The sequence below is a fragment of the Giraffa tippelskirchi genome, chromosome 5 (genome assembly GCF_054371585.1).
Source record: "Giraffa tippelskirchi isolate mGirTip1 chromosome 5, T2T-mGirTip1v1.2.pri, whole genome shotgun sequence".
Classification (NCBI taxonomy): domain Eukaryota; kingdom Metazoa; phylum Chordata; class Mammalia; order Artiodactyla; family Giraffidae; genus Giraffa; species Giraffa tippelskirchi.
The window spans coordinates 38,006,522-38,029,000 of record NC_137279.1 but is presented as its reverse complement, the minus strand read 5'-3'; the positions used below and the strand labels follow the sequence as shown (position 1 = coordinate 38,029,000).

Below are 22,479 nucleotides of genomic sequence, written 5' to 3'. Positions count from 1 at the left end.
TTTATCATAGCTTTCCTTTCAAGGAGCAAGCGTCTTTTAATTTCATGGCTGCAGTCACTGTCTGCAGTGATTTTGGAGCCCACGGAAAGAAAATCTGTCACTGCTTCCACTTTTTCCCCTTCTATTTGCCATGAAGTGATGGGACTGGACACCATATCTTAATTTTTTGAATGTTGAGTTTTAAGCCAGCTTTTCCACTCTCCTCTTTCACCCTCATCAGGATTCTCTTTAGTTCCTCTTCACTTTCTACCATTAGAGTAGTATCATCTGCATATCTAAGGTTGTTGATATTTCTCCTGGCAATCTTGATTCCAGCTTGTGATTCATTCAGCCTGGCATTTCACATGATGTACTCTGCATGAGTACATAAATTAACAGGGTGACAATATACAGCCTTGTCTTACTCCATTCCCAATTTTGAACCAGTCCGTTGTTCCATGTAAGATTCTAACTGTTGCTTTGTAAGTTGAATACAGGTTTCTCAAGAGACAGGTAAGGTGGTCTGGTATTCCCATTCTCTAAGAATTTTCCACAGTTTGTTGTGATCCCTGGTGACTCAGATGGTAAAGAATCCACCTGCAATGCGGAGACCTGGGTTCGATCCCTGGGTTGGGAAGATACCCTGGAGGAGGGCAAGGCAACCCATTTCAGTATTCTTGCCTGGAGAATCCCCATGGACAGAGGAGCCTGGTGGGCTACAGTCCATGGGGTTGCAAAGAGTCAGACACGACTGAGCAACTAAGCACACAGCACACACAGTCAAAGGCTTTCATGAAGTCAATGAAGCAGAAGTAGATGTTTTTCTGGAATTATCTTGCTTTCTCTATGATCCAATGAACGTTGGCAATTTGATCTCTGGTTCCTCTGACTTTTCTAAACCCAGCTTGTACATCTGGAAGTTCTTGATTCACATACTCCTGAAGCCTAGCTTAAAGGATTTTGAGTATTACCTTACTAGCATGTGAAATGAGCACAACTGTACAGTAGTTTAAACATCCTCTGGCACATGCTGTTTACTCATCACCATTCCCAAGTCTTATTTCTAAAATGTATCTAACACAGTCTTATATAAAAGAGTGTGATAACATTTTAAGCAAATTTGAATTATGTGGCATTCAAATGGTGTGATATAGAAATACATGTTGAAGTACTGGGCTTCTCTAGTGGCTTAGATAGGTAAGGAATCTCAGAAGTACTGGTAAACTGATAGATGGATGAACCTTAGAAATATCAGGATAACTGAAAGAAATTCCTCATTAAAGACCACTCACATGGAAGTCCAGAAGAGGGGAGTCTATAGTGACAGAAAGTGGATTAATGATTGCCTAGGGCTAGGAAATAAGGGGAATGTGCATGGGATAGCTAAAGGATACAGAGTTCTTTCCTGAGTGATGAAAATGTTCTCAAATTGAGTGTGGTTATAGTTGTACATACTGTGGATATATGAAAACCCACTGAACTGTATATTTTAATGGGAGATGTGTATGAATTATGTATCAATAAAGTTGTTAAAAATACAAAAGTGAATTAAAAATCCACATATTAAAGTTTCATTTGATGTGCAAATTGTGAAATAACTTGAATCTCCCCCCCCCCAATTAAAGATGTGAGAAGACACGTACAACCTTAAAGCCAGATGAGTCACCCACCACCCGCACTACCTGCTGCCACACCTGCTGCTACTTCAGGTGATGAAGGCGCAGTCTCCGTCAGTGTGAGGGCCACTTCCGTGGTGAACACACTTCCTCTGTCAGGGTTATTTCTGGGTTATATAACTTACATTACGTAAAATTTTCTGGAACACACTCCTCGATAACTAGTTAGTGATCTCCTTCCTCTTACAGTGATTTTCTGCACCTCTGTTCTCAAACAACATTCATTTTGAAGCCTCCACCATTTCTTTCTAGTCTTTCTGTCAGCCACAATATTTCTGGTCAGAGTTTACTCTTTCTCTCAATATCTAGATCTAACAGCATAAACATTTTCCTAAACTGGAAAAGAATGTTGCCATAAATAGGGAAAAAACTGTCATTGTGACCATTTTTCCATTGAGTTCAGGGAAAAGTAGATTAGGGGAGTGTTGCAACAGAAAAAAAGTAAGGAAATCAACAAATCACAAATTTGGAAAAAAAAAAAATTCAAGAATTGAATTCTCCAAGAAGGGTATCAAAGATGAGAGGGACTTAGGATTCCTAAAGTAGGCTTCGCAGGACAGAGGGGAGAATCCCAACTGGAGCTGTCAGGATGCCCAAGTTCCACCCTGAGCCCACCTGTTCGTGTGCAAAAGGAGGGGATGGACCAGGAGGCCTATCTCTTTTTCTAACTTTTATTCTAAATGTTTTAGTCTAAACTCAAAGTTCTAGCTCTCATACCTTCTTCTTTAAAATGACTCTCTGTGTCTTCGGTGAGACATCCAAGACGAGCTCTGCACAAGTAATGGCTTTGTTGGAAGTCACAGGCCGTCCTGTCCCCTCCTGTAAACTAGAATTGAAAAAACAGTAACAGTCATAATACACACACACCCTCCCCACCCCACACATATGTATTCAAGTATTCATAAGCAGATGCCTAAACCTCCACTATATAGAAAACTCTTTTTTTAATCATGGAAGAAAAAGTCTGACTCAAGCTGCAGAAAAATCAAGGTTGTGTTGTTCTCCTGCATAGTTCAAAGATTCATTTGTCAGAAGACATACATAAAAGTGAAATTCTGACATAAAAGGATGACTATATATTTTCAGAGGGAAAAAAACAAAACAAAAACCAATCCAGACATTCCAAAGGTCCAAGAATTGGCTCTACTGTTTGCCAGGAAGATGATCAGCGTTACTGCATCCTCACAACTTAGCAAGAAATCAGAAGTTCCTTTAGGATGAAAAGAAAACAAAGGGTTCATAATCACCTCCTCCAATTCTACCCTGTTGTGTTTCTCTGGGCTTAAGAATCCTAAGTTTTACGGAATTGCTGCAGCCTTAACTATACTTTAGGGTATTTTGATATTTTATTTAGATTTTTCTCTTTCCATTAATCTCTATCATCAAAAAAGGGACTGAAAAATTCAGAGTTAAAAATTAGCTTTCATGATATCAAAAGCACAAGTAAATCAAAAAAATTGACTTCAACAAAATTAAAAACTTTTATCCTTCCAAAAGACATTACCAAGAAAGTAAAAACATAACCCACAGAATAGAAGATAGTTGCAAATCATATATCTGATATGGGATCTGCACCCATATTATATAAGGAGCTGTAAAATTCAACAATAAAAAGGCAAAAAAAAAAAAAAAAATGTAAAAATGGGCCAAGGATTTGAACAGACATTTCCCCAAAGATATACAAATGAGGAATTCCCTGGTAGTCCAGCAGTTAGGACACAGATCTTTCACTGCCATGGCCCAGTGGCCAGGGTTCAATTCCCAGTGAGGGAACTAAGATTTGCAAGCTATGTAGCATGGGAAAAAAAAAAAAAAGATATACGACTGACCAATAAGCACATGATAAGATCTTCAATATCATTAGCTAGTATAGAAATGCAAATGAAAACCACACTGAGACACCACTACCTACTTAGTAGAATTGTTACAATAAAAAAAAAAGTGGAAAACAACAAGCACTGCGGAAAATGTAGAAGAAATGAAACCCTTACACATTGCTGACAGGAATACAGAATGATTCAGCTGCTGTGGAAAACAGTACAGCAGTTCCTCAAAAAGGTAAACAAAGAATTACCATAGAACCCAGCAATTCCACGCCAAGGTATACACACAAAAGAATTAAAACAAGTACTTAAATACATGTACAGGCATGTTGATTGCAGCACTGCTCATAATAGCCAAAAAGTAGGGGCAATACAAATGTCCATCAAAGGAAGAATGGACAAAGAGAATGTGGTATAGACGTACAATGGAATATTACTCAGCCATAACAGGAATGAAAAAGTGACACATTCTACAATGTGGGTGAACCTTGAAAACATTATGCTAAGTGAAATAAGCCAGTCAAAAAAGGTCAGATATTTTATGATAATTTATGTGAAATATCTGGAATAGGTAAATCCTTAGAGACAAGAAGGCAGATCTGTGATTTCCAGGGGCTGGAAGAAAAGGTTTACTGGGCAGTAACTACTTAGGGTTTGGAGTGATGGAACTGTCTTGGAACTAGAGGTAGTGGCTGTACATCATGAATACATTAAATGCCACCAAATTCATCACTTTAACAAATGGTTAATTTTATGGTTTATGAGCTTTGCCTCAATTAAAAAAAAAATCCTAGTCTCTTTCCTCATCATTAGTTCTCATCAAAGATGCAAAGAAATAGGATCCACTACACTCCAAAATATAGTTCAACCTCTCAGCACACTAGATTCCCAGAAACTTCTCTTTTTATCTATTCCTATCTGCTCAACCTGTGACACTCCTAAATCTCCACTAGGATTCTTCAGTTAAAGAGCTTAGTAACTACTGGAATTTAACATAAGAGAGTATAGAGAAAAACATGCATAGCAACCAGATTAAGGACTGGTTTTTCAGGCACTAAAACCTTATCAAAGCAAACATGCCCATTCATATCATTATTAGTGAAATCTGGGATCTAAGCAGATAAGAGAGATGTTGCACAGACTCAGACATTTTCTTGGGGGCCTCAGGCACATATAAAAATATTTCATAAGCAAAACTATTCAGGACATTTTAGAAATAAGACTTTAAATGTACTGTTCACCAGGTGACTTATATTTGGAACGCTAAAGATTCGGCTATTTTCCCAGTTTCTTCATGGATCAACTTTAAAATTGGCCCTGTGATTAGCACAGAAACAACTGTATTTATGTGTTGGTGGAATGACTACTCTTGAAAGCCTCATATTCTGAATCTCTATGTACCTATCCATGTACCAATCTAACAGAATTAGAACAAGCTGACTACTTGATTTTTTTTTTCTAAATATAACTAATTAGTGTCTGCTTAATCAGTGTTCTCAATGGGAAAAGAGGGTCAGAACAGTGATTTGAATAATTATGGATGAAGATTAGTCAGTTTCAAATAAGGAAAGAGGTAAAACAAATAAAAAATAGCAGCAAGAAGTTTAAAAAATGCATAAGAAATATCACCATAAAGCAAGAGAAATTGAAGCTATTACAATAACAATGCCCAATGAGAGTTGCTAAATACTAGAATGGATTATTGGGAAGCTCTTTAAAAAGAGAAGAGTCTTGCCTCTTTGGATAAATTTTACTCTAGCCAGAAGACAAGGGTTTACACAAAAGAGCTCTCAAGATAAAGTCTGAGCCTAGGATTTGGTAAAGAATGGAAGGAATCTTCCGTCATCCCTCAGCCTTCTGAGAACTGCTTAAAATTTAAAACCGGTTAATAATTAGAGCTTTCTGCTTTACAAGAACAGTAATTTAACCCAGACTTACCCAGAGAACGTGTACGTAGCAGCAATGTAAATGAAATTTTCATAATAAAGCTGCTGGTTATCCTGGAAATCATTCATGTTGCAGCTGATCTCAGAGGAACCTGCCCCTTTAACAGTCAGAGTGATAAAAGGTGGCAGGGTGGGTTCATCCCAGGCATAATCCAAGGAAGTCATGGGCTTGACTTCAGTGCGGAGCCTGGGCTCAGCGACGCCATGCTGAGTGAAGACAACCGGGACCTATGGGAATGGCAGAGAATAAGGAGGACCTTCATTCAGAGGGGTGATGCTGGGAAGTGATTCAGGGCCTCTTAGGTCCCAGATCTTTCCCAAATGAATGCTATACAGGGTACAAAACCACAAGTAAGGCTCCACAGCTGGCCTCTTCAAAGGCCTTTCTAATCATCTTCAAAATTGCAAAAAGCCCAACAGTGAGAGGACATGGGCCACAGTCTGTTAGGTAAAAGGTTTTGAGAAGCTTTGCCATACCCAATACCTAGAGAAAGCAACTCTGTTCTTTCAAGGCATCTAGTCTCACCCCACCATGCCCAGGATACATTATGAACAAAGAAAGGAACAAAAATCTTGGAATTCAGCTATGGAAAGTTACAATTATAAGACATAAGGCATAATTTAAAATAGAATCTAACAACCTCCATCTTGGCTGCACTTGGAAGATTCAGAAAGGAGCTCACTGTTACTAAGCAACAGTAGAACTGCCCATTCTACTGGGCATTTGTCAATCTGATTCCGATTTCTCTGTTTATATGGAATGTCTGCAGAGGGCCCCATGCTAACCAAACTATCTAGTCAAAGTAACTTTTGGGAGCTGAGAAGTCACTTCTGGACAAGGCTGCCCAGTAATCAAAATGACCAGCAGAAACCACCTCCCAATGGTAAGGATTTCTGAGACCCCTGCGCAGCTTCTTTCAAACCCAAGTTTACAATGTATTTCATCATTATCTTAAGTGCAGTATATACTCCACTTTCCCACATATGAAAGAGCCAAACTGGCTCTCAACTCCCCTCGATACCTTAGAAAAGTTGTCAATTCGGAAAGGAGGGGGTAACTGATCTGTATCACTGAAGGAGATCCTATAGGTTGCTCCTCGGAGAGTAATTTCCACACGCAGGAAGAAGCATTTTCCCAGAGTATCTCTGCAGCAAAAGGAAATCATAGAGGCTGCATAAAATGTAGGGAACAAGTTCCCAACTTACTTTCTTCTCATACTTCTCACAATTACCACTGTATGTTCTTTGACCACATTTAAAAAGTAGAAATTGGTAGTACAATCACACAGTAAAAAAGAAATCATTCAAGCAACTTGGAACAGCAGGCCATAACTGTATGATATCTACAAATTTTACTTTGGGTTTGTTTTGGGTCATAGTGTCAGTGCAATCAGTGAGTAAATATTGGTTGAACTACATAAAATTGTTGATACTAGACTACTTTTGACCTAGAAAAGAGGAATTTCTTTCATATGGTTCAAACTAATACGTTGATGTTACTGATGAACAGGGTTCACACTGTAGGATAAGGGAAGATGAGGAAGAATCCCGTGGAGTGGAAGTACCAGATGTAATCATAATGTGTGGGTGCGTGTATTTAAATACAGACAAACCACTGGAAGAGAATGGAAAGTTCTTCTTTATGGAAGAATATCAGTTAATAAACGTAGAAGACATGCAAGAACCAGAAATCACCATTTTGCAATAACTAATGTAATAACTAATTACATAACTAAATAATGTAATAAAAACTAATGTAATAACTGATTCAGGTGAGAACCATCAAACCACTGACTGAAACGTTTTGTGAAAAGTGAACATATAAAAAGGTTCAAATTATCCCTACAATGAACTAGTGTTGTTTACAAAGAAAAGGTAACTTTACAATAGAGAGACCTGGTGGACAGCACCTAAACCAAATGATGATCAAATTTAACAACATCAATAATGCAACCAACAGACATTACAGGCCTCCTGACATGATGCAATGGGAAACACACCACCGCAGAAGTAGTGTTCTTACCGAAAATGTCAGGCCCAAACTTAAACGTAGAAAACCATCAGAAAAGTCCAGAAAACAAAACATTCTATATGAAACTGGCTTGGACTCCAAAAATGTCAATGTTAATAAAGACAAAAAAGGAAAACTGAGACAATGACCATTCTAGATTAAAGCGATGAGACACACCAGCCAAATAAAATGCATGATCCTTCACTGCACCCCAGATCTGGGGAGCAGGGTTACTGTGAAGAACATTTAAAAGGACATTTTATACATTTAAAAACATAATATTAAATTTTTTCAGTGTGTAACAATAGGTGGCAAATTTTTTATGTCTGAAGTATTATGATGACTTCATTTTACTTTCAAATGGTTTAGAAAAAAACTATGCATGTGAGTACATGTGGAGAGAGAACAAGAACAGAGCAAATGTTGAAAAGTAGGAAGTGTAGGTAAAGGAGGGGTGTTTGTACTACTCCTACAAGTTCTCTGTGGGTTTAAATTGTTTCAAAATGAAAACCTGAAGAAAGTAAAGGAAACATCTGGCCAAGGTCCCTGCTCAGTAGTTTAGGGCCACACACTGAAACTATTTCAAAAGGATTAACAAAGGTATCATCCACCCCCATCCTCCACACCTTTCTTTTCTTTCTTTTCTTCTTCTTTTAAGTAATCATGAGTAACTTTTCTGTTTAATTCTGAATTGGCTTCATACCACACAACAGACCTGGGCAGCCTCCACCAAAGCAGTGTATAAATCAATGGTGGTTTTAGCTGCAAATTCCTCACCTTGCCCGCCCACACCCCAACCTTGTGGGGAACATATGACACTATGAGACAGGAGTTCTGGTTGAAGTCAGGATAAGGGCACTGGGGCCCTGTCCACTTCACTCACTTGGCCTATAAAGTCACCTCCTTAGACCCCTATGAATTCCAGGAACACACCTTGAAAACCACTATACCAGATGCAATTAACTCTAATAAGGATCAGGGCAAAAGATAATTAAGAAAGGCACATCATCAACAGAAACAATATCAAAGAAAAATCTCAGATAATGCATTTTTTTAAAGTCAAATATAAATATTATTTTGAATCATCTATTAATAAATTAGCCATTTTTCTGTTCCCTTACAATAGTGTTCTCCAAAGAGAACTCACCAAAGGGTATAAATAATTAAATTTTGCTTCTAAATGTGTTGAACTAGCACTGATTTCAGTCTCTTTGGCTTCAAAACATTTGATGAAAAACATTAAAGAACACAGAAACAAAGAGAAAGACATCCCATGTTCATGGATCTAGAAGACTTAATATTGTCAAGATGTCAATGCTATGCAAAGTGGATCTAGAAATTTAATACAATACTCATCAAAATTCTAACTGTTTTTTTTCCTCCAGAAATAGAAAAATTTATCCTAAAATTCAGATGGAATCTCTAGGGACTCCATGTAGCCAAAATAATCTTCAAAAAGAACAAAAATGGAGGTCTCACACTTCCTAATTTCAAAACCTATTACAAAGCTACTATAGTCAAAACAGTCTGACACTGGCAGAAAGACAGAATATGAAGGAATAGACTAGAAAGCCCAGAAATAAACCCTCATATATAGGGTCAAGTAATTCTTGACAAGAGTGAAGAGACCATTCCATAGGGAAAAGAAAGTTATTTCAACAAATAGTATTGGGAAAACTGGATATCCACAAACAAAAGAATAGAGTTGGACTCTTGTTGTTCAGTCGCTAAGTCGTGTCTGACTCTTTGCGACACCATGAACTGAAGCATGCCAGGCTTCTCTGTCCTTCACTCTCTCTCTGAGTTTGCTCAAACTCATGTCCATTGAGTCAGTGAGGCCATCCAACTATCTGATCCTTTGTCACTCCCTTCTCCTCTTGCCCTCAATTTTTCCCAGCATCAGGATCTTTTCCAATGAGTCAGTTCTTCACATCTGGTGGCCAAAGTATTGGAACTTCAGCTTCAGCAACAGTCCTTCCATTGAGTACTCAGGGTTGATTTCCTTTAGGACTGACTGGTTTGATCTCCTTGCAATCCAAGGGACTCTCAAGAGTCTCCTCTAGCACCACAGTTCGAAAGCATCAGTTCTCCAGCGCTCAACCCTCTTTATGGGCTAACTCTAACATCTATACGTGACTACTGGAAAAACCATAGCTTTGACTATATGGACCTTTGTTGGCAAACTGATGTCTCTATTGGACATAACCTTATATGAATACAAACAGATCAAAGACGTATATAGAAAAGCTAAAACTATAAAATTCTCAGAAGGAAACATAGGGGAAAAGCTTCAAGACACTGGATTTGGCAATGATCTTGCATACAACACAAAAAGCACAGGAAACCAAAGCTAAAATAGGCAAGCTGGACTATATCAAAATTAAAAACTATACGTCAAAGAATACAATCAACAGAGTAAAAATGCAACATATGAATATATGTAAATTATATATCTCATATATCGAACTCTAGGCTCGCAGGGTCCAACACAACTGAAGCCACTTAGAATACATGCATGTATATATCTCATAAGGGGTTCAGTTTAGTTCAGTTCAGTCGCTCAGTTGTGTCCGACTCTCTGCGATCCCATGAATTGCAGCACGCCAGGCCTCTCTGTCCATCACCAACTCCCGGAGTCCACCCAAACCCATGTCCATCGAGCCGGTTATGCCATCCAACCATCTCATCCTCTGTCGTCCCCTTCTCCTTCCGCCCCCAATCCTACCCAGCATTAGGGTCTTTTCCAATGAGTCAACTCTTCGCATAAGGTGGCCAAAGTATTGGAGTTTCATAAGGGGTTAGTATCCAGAATATATAAAGGATTCCTACAACTCAACAACCACAAAAATCCAACTCAAAAACAGGCAAAGGACTTGAACAGGAATGTCAAAAAAGATGTACAAATGGCCTACAAACACATGAAAAGAAGCTCAGCAGCACTAATCATTAAGGAAATGAGAATCAAAACCATGAGATACCACCTCACACCCATAAGGATGCCCACTATCAAAGAAGAAAAAATAACCAGCATTGGTACAGATGTGAGAAACTGGACCCTTGTGTGCTCTTTGCAAGAATGTAAAATGATGAAATATAAATGGTGAATGTAAAATGGTCCCACTGTATAGCACAGTGAACCATATTCAGTATCCTGTGATAAACCATAATGGACAGAAATATGAAAAAGAACATATATATCATGTTTATATAACTGAATCACTGTGCTGTATAGCAGAAACTGACACCACATTGTAAGTCAGCTATACTTGAATAAACTAAAAAGAAGAAAGAATGAAACAGAATTTCACTGCACTAGAGAGAAATAAAATGTAATAAACTAAATGTTGCCACACACACACACACACACACACAAAAAGGCATTCTGACACATGTTACAATGTGGATGACATTGAGGACATTATGCTAAGTGAAATAAGCCACTCACAAAAAGACAAATACTGTATGATTTCACTTATCTGAGGTACCTAGAGTAGTCAAATTCATAGAGAAAGGAGAACAGAGGTTGCCAGGGGTTAAGAAAGGGAAAATGAGGTGGTGTTGTTTAATGGGTACAGAGTTTCTGTTTTGCAAGATGAAAAGAGTTTAGGAGACTGCACAACATGAATGTACCTAACACCAGCAAAGCTAAAAATGGCTAAGATGGTAAATTTTACTTTATGTACCTGAGGCACACGAAATAATGTCTGGGTCTTTATGTTATGTTATCTTTCTCATATGGTATGTGCATTTTACCACAATCTTTTTAAAGTTTAATACATTTTTTAAAAAAGCATTGGATGAAAGAAAAGAGTCATCTTGGGCTTTCGTTGATTTTTCTTAATAAGGATCTGAGGGTCACTGGGTTAGGCAAAGAAGACCAGGGGATTTACTGGAATGGCATCTAATGAGAGAAGAGCTTGTACAGTGTGCAAGAATAGACAAAAACATAATCAAAGCTGCCATCTGAATGCTGAAAAGAGTTGCAGACGACCATGAGCTCAGTGCTACTCCCTGACATATGACCTCAGATGACAGCAACTACAGAGTGGTCAAAACTGTCAACACCCCCTTTTGCTCATTCCATCAAAAGGTTCATTCCTATCTGCCTAGTCTTTGCAGTTTTAAGACCTTTGAGTCAGAAACATATGTGTCCATTTCATCAAGAGTAGTCTTACTAAAAGTAACTACTTGCTACTTACAGCTTTACAAATATTTGAAATTTATATGGTATTTACAGCTTACTATTTACACGCTGCACCTCAAACAAGACTACTTTTTGACTAAATATAGTCTCTGCACGCACCTCATGTTGATATGGAAGGAATTATTCTTATTGACTTCGAAGCCTCCAGACCAAATACAATTGGGAACATCCATCATTCGGACACATAACAGCTGATCGTAGTCATTCCGAGGCCAATGGAACACCACACTGGAACCAGGAAGCGTGGAAATGTAACCTTCAGGATTGGCTGTTCCCTAAAACATGGTATCACCGGCTTTAGTCAGAAGTCAAGTAAAGATGTAAATGTTTACTGAGAATCTGTCTACCCTGAGCCTTGCCCTCCACCAGGACCTGTTTAGGGTACCATAGGTTACCAAAGCCAAAAAATGGTTCAGTTCAGTTCAGTCGCTCAGCTGTGTCCAACTCTTTGCAACCCCATGGACTGCAGCATGCCAGGCCTCCCTGTCCATCACCAACTCCCAGAGTTTACTCAAACTCATGTCCATTGAGTCCATGATGCCATCCAACCATCTCATCCTCTGTCATCCCCTTCTCCTCCTGCCTTCAATCTTTCCCAGCATCAGGGTCTTTTCCAATGAGTCAGTTCTTCACATCAGGTGGCCAAAGTATTGGAGTTTCAACTTCAATATCAGTCCTTCTAATGAACATTCAGGACTGATCTCCTTTAGGATGGACTGGTTGGATCTCCTTGCAGTTCAAGGGACTTTCAAAAGCCTTCTCCAATACCACAGTTCAAAAGCATCAATTCTTCGGCGCTCAGCTTTCTTTACAGTCCAACTCTCACATCCATAAATGACTACTGGAAAAACCATAGCTTTGACCAGACGGACCTTTGTTGGCAAAGTAATGTCTCTGCTTTTTAATATGCTGTCTAGGTTGGTCATAACTTTCCTTGCAAGGAGTAAGAGTCTTTTAATTTCATGGCTGCAGTCACCAACTGCAGTGATACTGGAGCCCCCAAAAATAAAGTCTGCCACTGTTTCCACTGTTTACCCATTTATTTGCCACCAAGTGATGGGACCGGATGTCATGATCTTAGTTTTCTGAATGTTGAGCTTCAAGTCAACTTTTTCACTCTCCTCTTTCACTTTCATCAAGAGGCTCTTTAGTTCTTCTTCACTTTCTCCCATAAGGGTGGTGTCACCTGCATATCTGAGGTTATTGATATTTCTCCTGCAATCTTGATTCCAGCTTGTGTTTCTTCCAGCCCAGTGTTTCTCATGATGTACTCTGCATATAAGTTAAATAAGCAGGGTGGCAATATACAGCCTTGATGTACTCCTTTTCCAATTTGGAACCAGTCTGTTGTTTCATGTCCAGTTCTAACTGCTGCTTCCTGATCTGCATACATATTTCTCAAGAGACAGGTCTGATGGTCTGGTATTCCCATCTCTTTCAGAATTTTCCACAGTTTATTGTGGTCCACACAGTCAAAGGCTTTGGCATAGTCAATAAGGCAGAAATAGATGTTTTTCTGGAACTCTCTTGCTTTTTCGATGATCCAGGGGAAGTTGGCAATTTGATCTCTGGTTCCTCTGCCTTTTCTAAAACCAGCTTGAACATCTGGAATTTCATGGTTCACATACTGTTGAAGGCTGGCTTGGAGAATTTTGAGCATTACTTTGCTAGAGTGTGAGATGAGTGAAGCTGTGTGGTAGTTCGAACATTCTTTGGCATTGCCTTTCTTTGGGATTGGAGTGAAAACCGACCTTTTCAAGTCCTGTGGTCAGTGCTGAGTTTTCCAAATTTCCTGGCATATTGAGTGCAGCACTTTCACAGCATCATCTTTTAGGATTTGAAATAGCTCAACTGGAATTTCATCACCTCCACTAGCTTTGTCCGTAGTGATGCTTCCTAAGGCCCACTTGATTTCACATTCCAGGATGTCTGGCTCCAGGTGAATGATCACACCATCATGATCATCTGGGTCGTGAAGATCTTTTTTGTATAGTTCTTCTGTGTATTCTTGCCACCTCTTCTTAATATCTTCTGCTTCTGTTAGGTCCATATCATTTCTGTCCTTTATTGAGCTCATCTTTGTATGAAATGTTCCCTTGGTATCTCTAATTTTCTTGAAGAGATCCCTAGTCTTTCTTATTCTATTGTTTTCCTCTATTTCTTTGCACTTTTGTAAAGAAAGTGCATTGAGGAAGGCTTTTGCATTGAGGAAGGCTTTCTTATCTCTCCTTGCTATTCTTTGGAACTCTGCATTCAAATGGGTATATCTTTCCTTTTCTCCTTTGCTTTTTGCTTCTCTTCTTTTCACAGCTATTTGTAAGGCCTCCTTAGACAGCCATTTTGATTTTTTGCATTTCTTTTTCTTAGGGATGGGCTTGATCCCTGTCTCCTGTACAATGTCAGGAACCTCCATCCATAGTTCCTCAGGCACTCTATCAGATCTAGTCCCTTAAATCTATTTCCCATTTCCACTGTATAACTGTAAGGGATTTGATTTAGGTCATACCTGAATGGTCTAGTGGTTTTCCCTACTTTCTTCAATTTCAGTCTGAATTTGGCAATAAGGAGTTCATGATCTGAGCCACAGTCAGCTCCCAGTCTTGTTTTTGCTGACTTCTCCATCTTTGGCTGCAAAGAATATAATCAACCTTATTTCGGTGTTGACCATCTGGTGATGTTCATGAGTAAAGTCTTCTCTTGTGTTGTTGGAAGAGGGTGTTTGATATGCGTTGTCTTAGCAAAACTCTAAGAGCCTTTGCCCTGCTTCATTCTGTATTCCAAGGCCAGATTTGCCTATTACTCCAGGTGTTTCTTGACTTCCTACTTTTTCATTCCAGTCCCCTATAATGAAAAGGATATCTTTTTTGGGTGTTAGTTCTAAAAGGTCTTGTAGGTCTTCATAGAACCATTTAACTTCAGCTTCTTCAGCATTACTGGTCAGGGCATAGACTTGGATTACCATGATACTGAATGGTTTGCCTTGCAAGTGAACAGAGATCATTCTGTCATTTACTCACATCAAAAAACTTAGTGTTGACAGGGAGATAAGTCATTAAATTTAAATGTGACATTCAAATTAAAATGACATTAAAATTCATTGTGCTATTAAATAAGCACTAGTCATTCTTCAAAAGCAAGCTGCTTACCTGTCCCCTGGCAAATTCCCTCTGTGCAAATGCAAGCTTGTGGGATGACTTATTATCTAACAGGTAACGGGGGGCAAAGATGACCATACAGGTATCAATATATCGGCCTCGGCCTTTCTTGACATCAATACCTAAGAATAACAAGAACCAGTTCCATGAATTAATCAGAAGGAAAAAAATTATGGTCTAAAAAATTAAATAGCCTTCACAATTACTTAGTTTCTCTGAGATAATGATTGTAGCACTCAGAGAGTCTGTGAGGTCTCCTAAGAATAGAACGAAAACAGCAACTACCTTCAAACTATTATTCTTTATTCCCATTTAGACCTTAAAAAGTCTCCTTGGCAACATCAATGTCTCCATAACTCCCAACTTCTTCATAAAGTGTGTACAATTGTAACAGCAACTAAAACAAACAGGTGTTTAGCTTGGTTTCCATTTATGAAGCTGACTACTAAGACGGTTTATGTGACACATTTCTCCTTACATATGGGACACAAAATTTCCTCCTAGAGAACATGCCCCTTTTACAACATAAAGGAGAATCTGTGTATTACTTAACTGCATTCTGCAACTGCCCTAAACTCAATTGACTCTTTTAGTATTTTCTGTCAGCCCAAGAATCCAGCTCAAACATAATGCTAAATACTACTGAATTTATTCCTTCATAAAATAAATGTTTTCAGAACCTAATAGGTACCCTAGGGAAAAAAGACAAACAAAAAACGTACCAAGGAAAGAAAGTCATAGTCAGTCAAAAGGACATCTCAAAACACCAAGTTCCAAAGAAAGAAAGAAAAATGAAATAACACTATATTATCTCAAAAACTCTGATAATAACTTTTAAAAATCCAAAATTCAGTGGATGAGTTCATTCAGCCAATGAATAAAGTAACTATATTCAAGGCATTGGGTTGAACTCTGGTTAGACAATGATAATATTTATGGTAAACAATAATAAAAATAATAATATTTGTTGAACTCTAGTACACATTACACCCTCTACCAAAGGCTCAACATTTAATTCTTATAACAACCTTGTGAGTTAGATATTTTCATTCCTTCATCAAGTGCAGATGAGGAAACTAAGGCAGGGAAAGATAAGTGACTTGTCCTTAGGTGACACAGCCAGTAGGTGGCATAGCTGGATTAAACCCAGGGAGCCTGCCTCTGGGACATACACAAAGGACTCTACTAAAGACAAGTATCGAGACCATAAAAAGAGAAGTGACCTTAGGATATGACAACTAGATGTCCTGGATGTCCCAACATACTTCCAATTATAAATACTCTGATCTGTTAACTCTTTAATTCACTTGTACTAGTGTTTCTTTAATGTAAATCTCAAAAATAGCTGAAAAACTGAGCAAATCACAAAAACAAAATCACTCACTAAAACTCTGTATCCAAGAAATTCTCAGTAATACTGGAATAGTCGGGAAGATCCTCTGGAGAAGGGAATGGCTATCCACTTCACTATTATTGCCTGGAGAATTCCATGGATAGGGGAGTTTGGCAGGCAATGGTGCATGGGGTCACAAAGAGTCAGACACGACTGAGTGACTAATATACTTTCAACACTAAAACTCTGTATCTAAAAAACGTTCAGTAACACTAGGATAGGGAGATATACCCCCATCACTTTTCTATGACATACAGAAAAGCATTAATTGTCAGAAATCAACCTTATCATATAATAGTTCAGTTCAGTTCAGTCCCTCAGTTGTGTCCGACTCTTTGCGACCCATGAACCACAGCAAGTCAGGCCTCCCTGTCCATCACCAACTCTCGGTGTTTACCCAAATTCATGTCCATTGAGTCGGTGATGCCATCCAACCATCTCATCCTCTGTCATCCTCTTCTCCTCCTGCCCTCAATCTTTCCCAGCATCAGGGTCTTTTCAAATGAGTCAGCCCTTCGCATCAGGTAGCCAAAGTACTGGAGTTTCAGCTTCAACATCAGATCTTCCAATGAACACCCAGGACTGATCTCCTTTAGGATGGACTGGTTGGATCTCCTTGTTGTCCAAGGGACTCTCAATAATCCTCTCAACACCACAGTTCAAAAGCATTAATTCTTTGGCACTCATCTTTCTTTACAGTCCAACTCTCACATCCATACATGACTACTGGAAAAACCATAGCTTTGACTAGATGGACCTTTGTTGGCAAAGTAATGTCTCTGCTTTTTAATATGCTGTCTAGGTTGGTCATAACTTTCCTTGCAAGGAGTAAGAGTCTTTTAATTTCATGGCTGCAGTCACCATCTGCAGTGATTTTGGAGCCCAAAAAAATAAAGTCAGCCACCATTTCCATTGTTTCCCATCTATTTGCCATGAAGTGATGGGACTGGATGCCTGATCTCAACTAATATACCTATAAAAGGTATATTTGGTATCACAGAAAGAGTCTATAGCATCAATACTCAATTAAAAAAAATTTTTTGTTTCCCTTTTATCTCAGACTGCCCTGGCAAACCCTTAACAAATGAATAGCTGATAAGATCAAAATATACAAAATCATCCTTATTGGAGGTACATGTTAAGGTTACCTGGTCAGGCCCTGCCTGGCTTTTCCACTTGTGTCTGTGCTTTCAACTTTCCTGATAGGAAATTAGTTATCTATCCAATTCTTCAAAAATAGTCATATAGGAGATTCCACAAATTCTCTTAATACATGCCAAGATCTCATATAAAATCTCATCTTAGCTCAAACTCTCTCTTCCTTTCTTTAATGTAACAATGAAAGTGAAACAGTCTTGTCCCTAAAAACATAACTGACATGTTCTAATGAATGCACTTAGCATCTAAGTTTGTGTGTGCACTCACTGAATATTTCCACTGGACAGCCCAGTTTGCCTCTCTGCCAGAATTCTGTGTGGTTCCTTAGCACCAGCTGCTTGAAAAGGCACAGGCACCACCATGTTTCCTCCAATTTGTCCCAACTGTGGCTTCTGGCCAACCTCAAGGGGCTTGCTTTGGAAGCTCTATCAAGGACCAGACACCCCAGCAGAAAGCCAAACCCAGCATGAAGTGGACTTTGCCTCAAGGGATGGAGCGAACAAACATGAGAATTGTGATCCTCAGCTGGAGGATCAGATAAAAGTTTATCTCTTCTATTAAAAGTCTTCATGTCAACTTTAAAGGAGACAGCTTCCATGTCAAGGGAGAATGCATGCAAATTCATGTTTAAAAAAAAAAACAAAAAAGCAAACTATACTTGGAAGAGAGTCTTTCACTAATAATCCCTTAAGCAAAGCACTGACACCATGGGAGTCAAGGTAAACAGCTAAGTAATACCATCTCAATTTTTCCTTCTGTAACATGACTCTCTACATCAGCACTGTCCAAAACAGTAGCCACTAGTCATACATGACCACTCGTACTCACCAAAATAAAAAAACAAAATAAAAAATTCAGTTTCTTTGTCACACTCACCACATTTCTTAGTCATGTACTCTCAAGTGCTCAGCAACCATGCATGGCTAGTGTGTCCACACTGGACGGTACAAGATAGAACATTTCCATCACCACAGAGAGTTCAATGGTTTCCCAATATTCAAGAGTAAACAATGCTTTGAGAGCCTGGAAGTTATATAGGAAAGGAAGGATGCACTGCTAACACTTCAAATCTGAGACAGGATTAAATCAAGTTTGTCTTAATCTTTTGTGACATCTTCTGAGGCACATAGGCATGGGCACATCTTCCCTTGGTGCTCCCCACCTCTAGAAGCTAAGCTAGCTTGTGCATGTAGTGTTAAAGCACCAATCTAGACTAGTTGTGTGTGCTCAGTCATATCCAACTCTTTGTGACCGTATGGACTATTGCCCACCAAGCTCCTCTGTCCATGAGTTCCCAGGGAAGAATACTGGAGTGGGTTGCCATTTCCTTCTCCAGGGGATCTTCCCAACCCAGGGATCAAACCTGTGTCTCTTGCATTGCAGACAGATTCTTTACCACTGAGTCACCTGGGAAGCCCTCTAAGATAGCTTAGGGATTTCTAATTACCATAACCACAAAGTGCATTTTATATTTTTTGCCTCAAATGTGGACACCTCAGTCAAAATCCTAATTCCAACCTAGATTTCTCCTTTATATCTGGACAAGTCACTTAGCCCCTCAGCTTCAGTTTCAAGGAGAACAATGCTTCTTACCCTCTTAGGGTTTGCAGGTTTCGATGAATGCATGGGAAATGCTTGGAGGATGAAAAGCATTCTAAGTGTTCCTATTATTTCCATGAAAAATAAGGATTCAAGCCAAACTGATACTTTCCTGACACAGGTGAGTCTGAAACTAAACAGCCTCAGACCTCAAAGGGGCAGTGTTTAGGTGGCTCCTTGGATAGCTAGGAGAATAGGTCTGTGATGATATCAATCTAGCATTCAGAGAATGGATACCTGACCCAATGGCAAATGAGAAAACCAGCACTTGCAGACAGACCAAAGTGTAGGGCCAGCTTATCCCTCCAAGCCTGAAGTCGTCGGCCCATGGTTTAGATTCTCCCCCTCCCCCAAATGTAACCCACCAATGTTATAGATCAGCCCCGGGCGGTTTCCTTGCTGGATGACTCTGAGAGCTCGGACGCCACTACCACCATCCAGGGAGAAGCCCTGACACCAGCCCGGCATGCCTTCAGGGTGAATCCCCCTTCCGATTCTCATCGTGCAGCTGTGGGGCAGAAAAGCAAAGACATATATAGACGTTCATCCGTAAGAAAGTCTTTTCTACCTGTTCTAATCAGGAAGGCTTGCTGTGGCTGTCAGGCAAAATTAGAACTCTAACACTGACTCTTCCTCATTCTCATGTTATTCTCAAACACAGCGAGGCAATTAATCAGTGGCCAAAACTCAATCTGAAAGGTAGTCACAGTTCAACAACGTGTGACATGTACTGACCTCCACAACTAGACATTTTAGGGGAAAACATTGATTCTGCGAGCATAAGGCATGAGGAAAATGCTACAATATCTGAAAAACAGAGATTCAAAGCAAACTGATACCTTCCTGACTCCGGTGTTTCAAGGGTTCATGAAATACCCTAAACATAAGAGAAAAGAATGTGCAGAAGATGCAGCTAATGATACATTCATTCAAGGGCCTGGTGCTATTATAATGAAAAGGCACCATGCAGTTGGCCAGCATTCTGTCATGGATCCTGGAAACATAATTCCCAGATGTGTGTTCCAGATTGGCCACTAACAAGCAATGTAACTTTGGGCAGATAACTCTCCCTGGGCCTCAGTTTCCTCATCTTAAAAACTTTGCCATGCTGCCCAATCCACTGAAATGTTGGGAGAATCAAATGAGATCGTCTACGTGGAAAGGCTTTGGAAACTGTGAATTTGACGGACAAGACAAACTGTGTTTTGAATTTCAAGTCCTGGATCTAAAGCTGTCAAAATCCATTCAGAGAAACAGTGAGACTGGGCCTGCTGACCATGTCAAGTGGCTGTTTTGTGTCTCCTACTGCCCGGCACTCTAGTCAGTCCTCTCCTGACTCCAGCACAACCTTTAGGTAGACAGATGCATCTGTATCCACTGGAGTGGCCCATCTCTAAGTTTGCAGCATCCTTCTATAGATAATGGGGTATGGCATTTTAGCTGTATCAGATTCACCTACATATTTTTGGATTAAGGCTAAACATCAGAAGACCACTGTAAAAAGCAGAATGTCAAATCCAAGAAAAAATAAATAAAGTGAATTAATGCCCTGTGCTTAGTCACTCAGCCGTGTCTGACTCTCTGTGACCCACTGGACTGTAGCCCACCAGGCTCCTCCATGGGATTTCCCAGGCAAGAATACTGGAGTGGACTGTCATTTCCTTAATGCCCTACCATACATTAAGAAGGACATGTCCGCTAATCCTCACAATTGTTGCTTTTTCCTATGTTTAAACAGGTAATGACTGCTTTGAGATCTTGAAATGGCACACTTTATTTCAACAGGAAGAGATGGATTTCAGAATCTAATACAAGATGGCCTGGATTGGATTAATGGGGTGCAGGCTCTCTACCAACGGGCCAACCTGTCTTCCCTCTGAAGCCAGCTCCTCTGCTTGTGCTGAGTGCTTCCAGGGGAGAGAAACTGCACAGAAAAGAGAGCATGTGGGTCTCTCACCATCAGCAGAGTTATGAATAGAACCACTTCAATACATGGAAAATGAAACTGGCTTTCATTATACACCAAAACCAAATGGTTTATTTTCCATATCGAATAACACAGAAATTAGATCCGAAAAAAATCCCATTAAGTCATGGTGCTGTCCCCCTGCCAAGTCAGGATGGTTATCTACAGTCTATTTCTACTTACACGGATATACTATAGCCTTTGCTAATTTTTCCCTTCCCTGGGAGCTTATTTCCCCTTCCCATAAATAACTGTACTCACAGGTTTGGCTGCTCTTTGTCAGCATAGCAGAATAAGAGAGGGCTCAGGCTCCGGGCCAGCTCGTGTTCTTCGAACTGGCCTGCAGCATCCGTCTTTGCATTGTCCTGTCTGAAGATCAGTGGTAGCCCTTTAGGAAGGAGGGGAAATGTTTATATCAATCCCACCCAGTGTATCCAAGACAGATGCAAATAATAAAAGGAAAAAAAAAATCATCAAGAGGGAAAAAAGTGATGACTGAATTTATTCAGTGGACTCAGTCATTGTCCAAAAGTCCAGTCTTGACCATGATTAAAGCACTTCTATGGAGTGGGAAAGGTTCAGCAGCTTACGCTGTTGAGGTAATCTGTTTGTATTGGCTCCATTTAGTGCGTGGAGCAAATAAATCTGAATTCCCATGACCGACTCCAAAGGTTGACTGGAGCAGCCTCTGTACATACCAGTTTTGTTAATCAACCAATACGGAGCCGAAATGAAGATCTTCAAAGATCCTTCTGCTCGACACACAATCCGGATGGTGAGGTTCAGCTGCCTCCGATTGGTGTCATAGAGCCTCATTCTTACCATATAGTTTTGGGTTCCAGGTGGAATGAGCAATTCTTTGCAGAGTGGAAAATTCTCCAGGGACACCCCTAAAGAAAGATAAAGCTACTGTCTTCCTGAGTCTTACTTTATAGTTTGTCAAAACTATAGTTTGTCAAAATAGCCCATAGCCAAACTAAATTTGATTCCTCTTGGAAAAGTCAGTAACAACAGTATTCAACTTGCAGAAACCTTATTAGAATGGCCATCTCCCTTTAGCTAGGGTGAGAATAAATATGGTCTAGAAGTCACACTAGGAGTCTGAACCGTGTAATAATTAGAAGAATGAAAGTTATCAGTCACAGCTCTGGTTATTAAAGAGTTAACTATACAGGCCCTCAGCTGGGTGTCTGAAACCCAATAAACGCCAAGTATAGGGTAAAGAGTTAAGGTTTTCTGCAGCCTCACTGCCTGGCTTCAAATTCCTAGTCTGTCCTCACAGCTGTGTGACATGGGACAAGCTATTTAACTTCACTGTGTCCATATGCTAAAAGGGGATAACAACAGTATCTACTTCAAGAGCTTCTTATTAAAAGTGATGCTCCCTGTAAACAACCAGAGTGAAGACAAGGAGGGCCCGAAGAGCACACAGTGATGGAGGGTGGGAGGGCATTTCCATTCTACACAGGGGCTCAGTAAAGATTTGTTGAAGAAACATTTAAATATCACAGCAAAGACCTATTTTTTTTAAAACAGACAAGTAGGGTTTCAGTATTTTTTCTTTTCGAG

At 39.6% G+C, this 22,479-nt stretch overlaps 1 protein-coding gene and 1 long non-coding RNA gene across 2 annotated transcripts in view; one reads left to right on the top strand and one right to left on the bottom strand.

Annotated features, from left to right (window-relative positions):
- VPS13D (vacuolar protein sorting 13 homolog D) overlaps nt 1–22,479 on the bottom strand; it is a 272,477-nt gene that overhangs the window by 135,155 nt on the left and 114,843 nt on the right. Inside the window, exons 48-55 of the mRNA XM_081491462.1 lie at nt 21,609–21,800; nt 21,172–21,298; nt 19,310–19,452; nt 14,786–14,916; nt 11,739–11,914; nt 6,447–6,570; nt 5,417–5,652; nt 2,373–2,481 (exon numbers count right to left, since the gene is read on the bottom strand). Of these exons, the coding sequence (XP_081347588.1) occupies nt 2,373–2,481; nt 5,417–5,652; nt 6,447–6,570; nt 11,739–11,914; nt 14,786–14,916; nt 19,310–19,452; nt 21,172–21,298; nt 21,609–21,800 (1,238 nt within the window). The remainder of the gene's footprint in view (nt 1–2,372; nt 2,482–5,416; nt 5,653–6,446; nt 6,571–11,738; nt 11,915–14,785; nt 14,917–19,309; nt 19,453–21,171; nt 21,299–21,608; nt 21,801–22,479) is intronic.
- LOC145506544 (uncharacterized) lies at nt 6,193–20,944 on the top strand. Its single transcript, XR_014054020.1, has 2 exons — nt 6,193–6,308; nt 20,683–20,944. It is a non-coding gene; the product is annotated as an uncharacterized LOC145506544 (long non-coding RNA).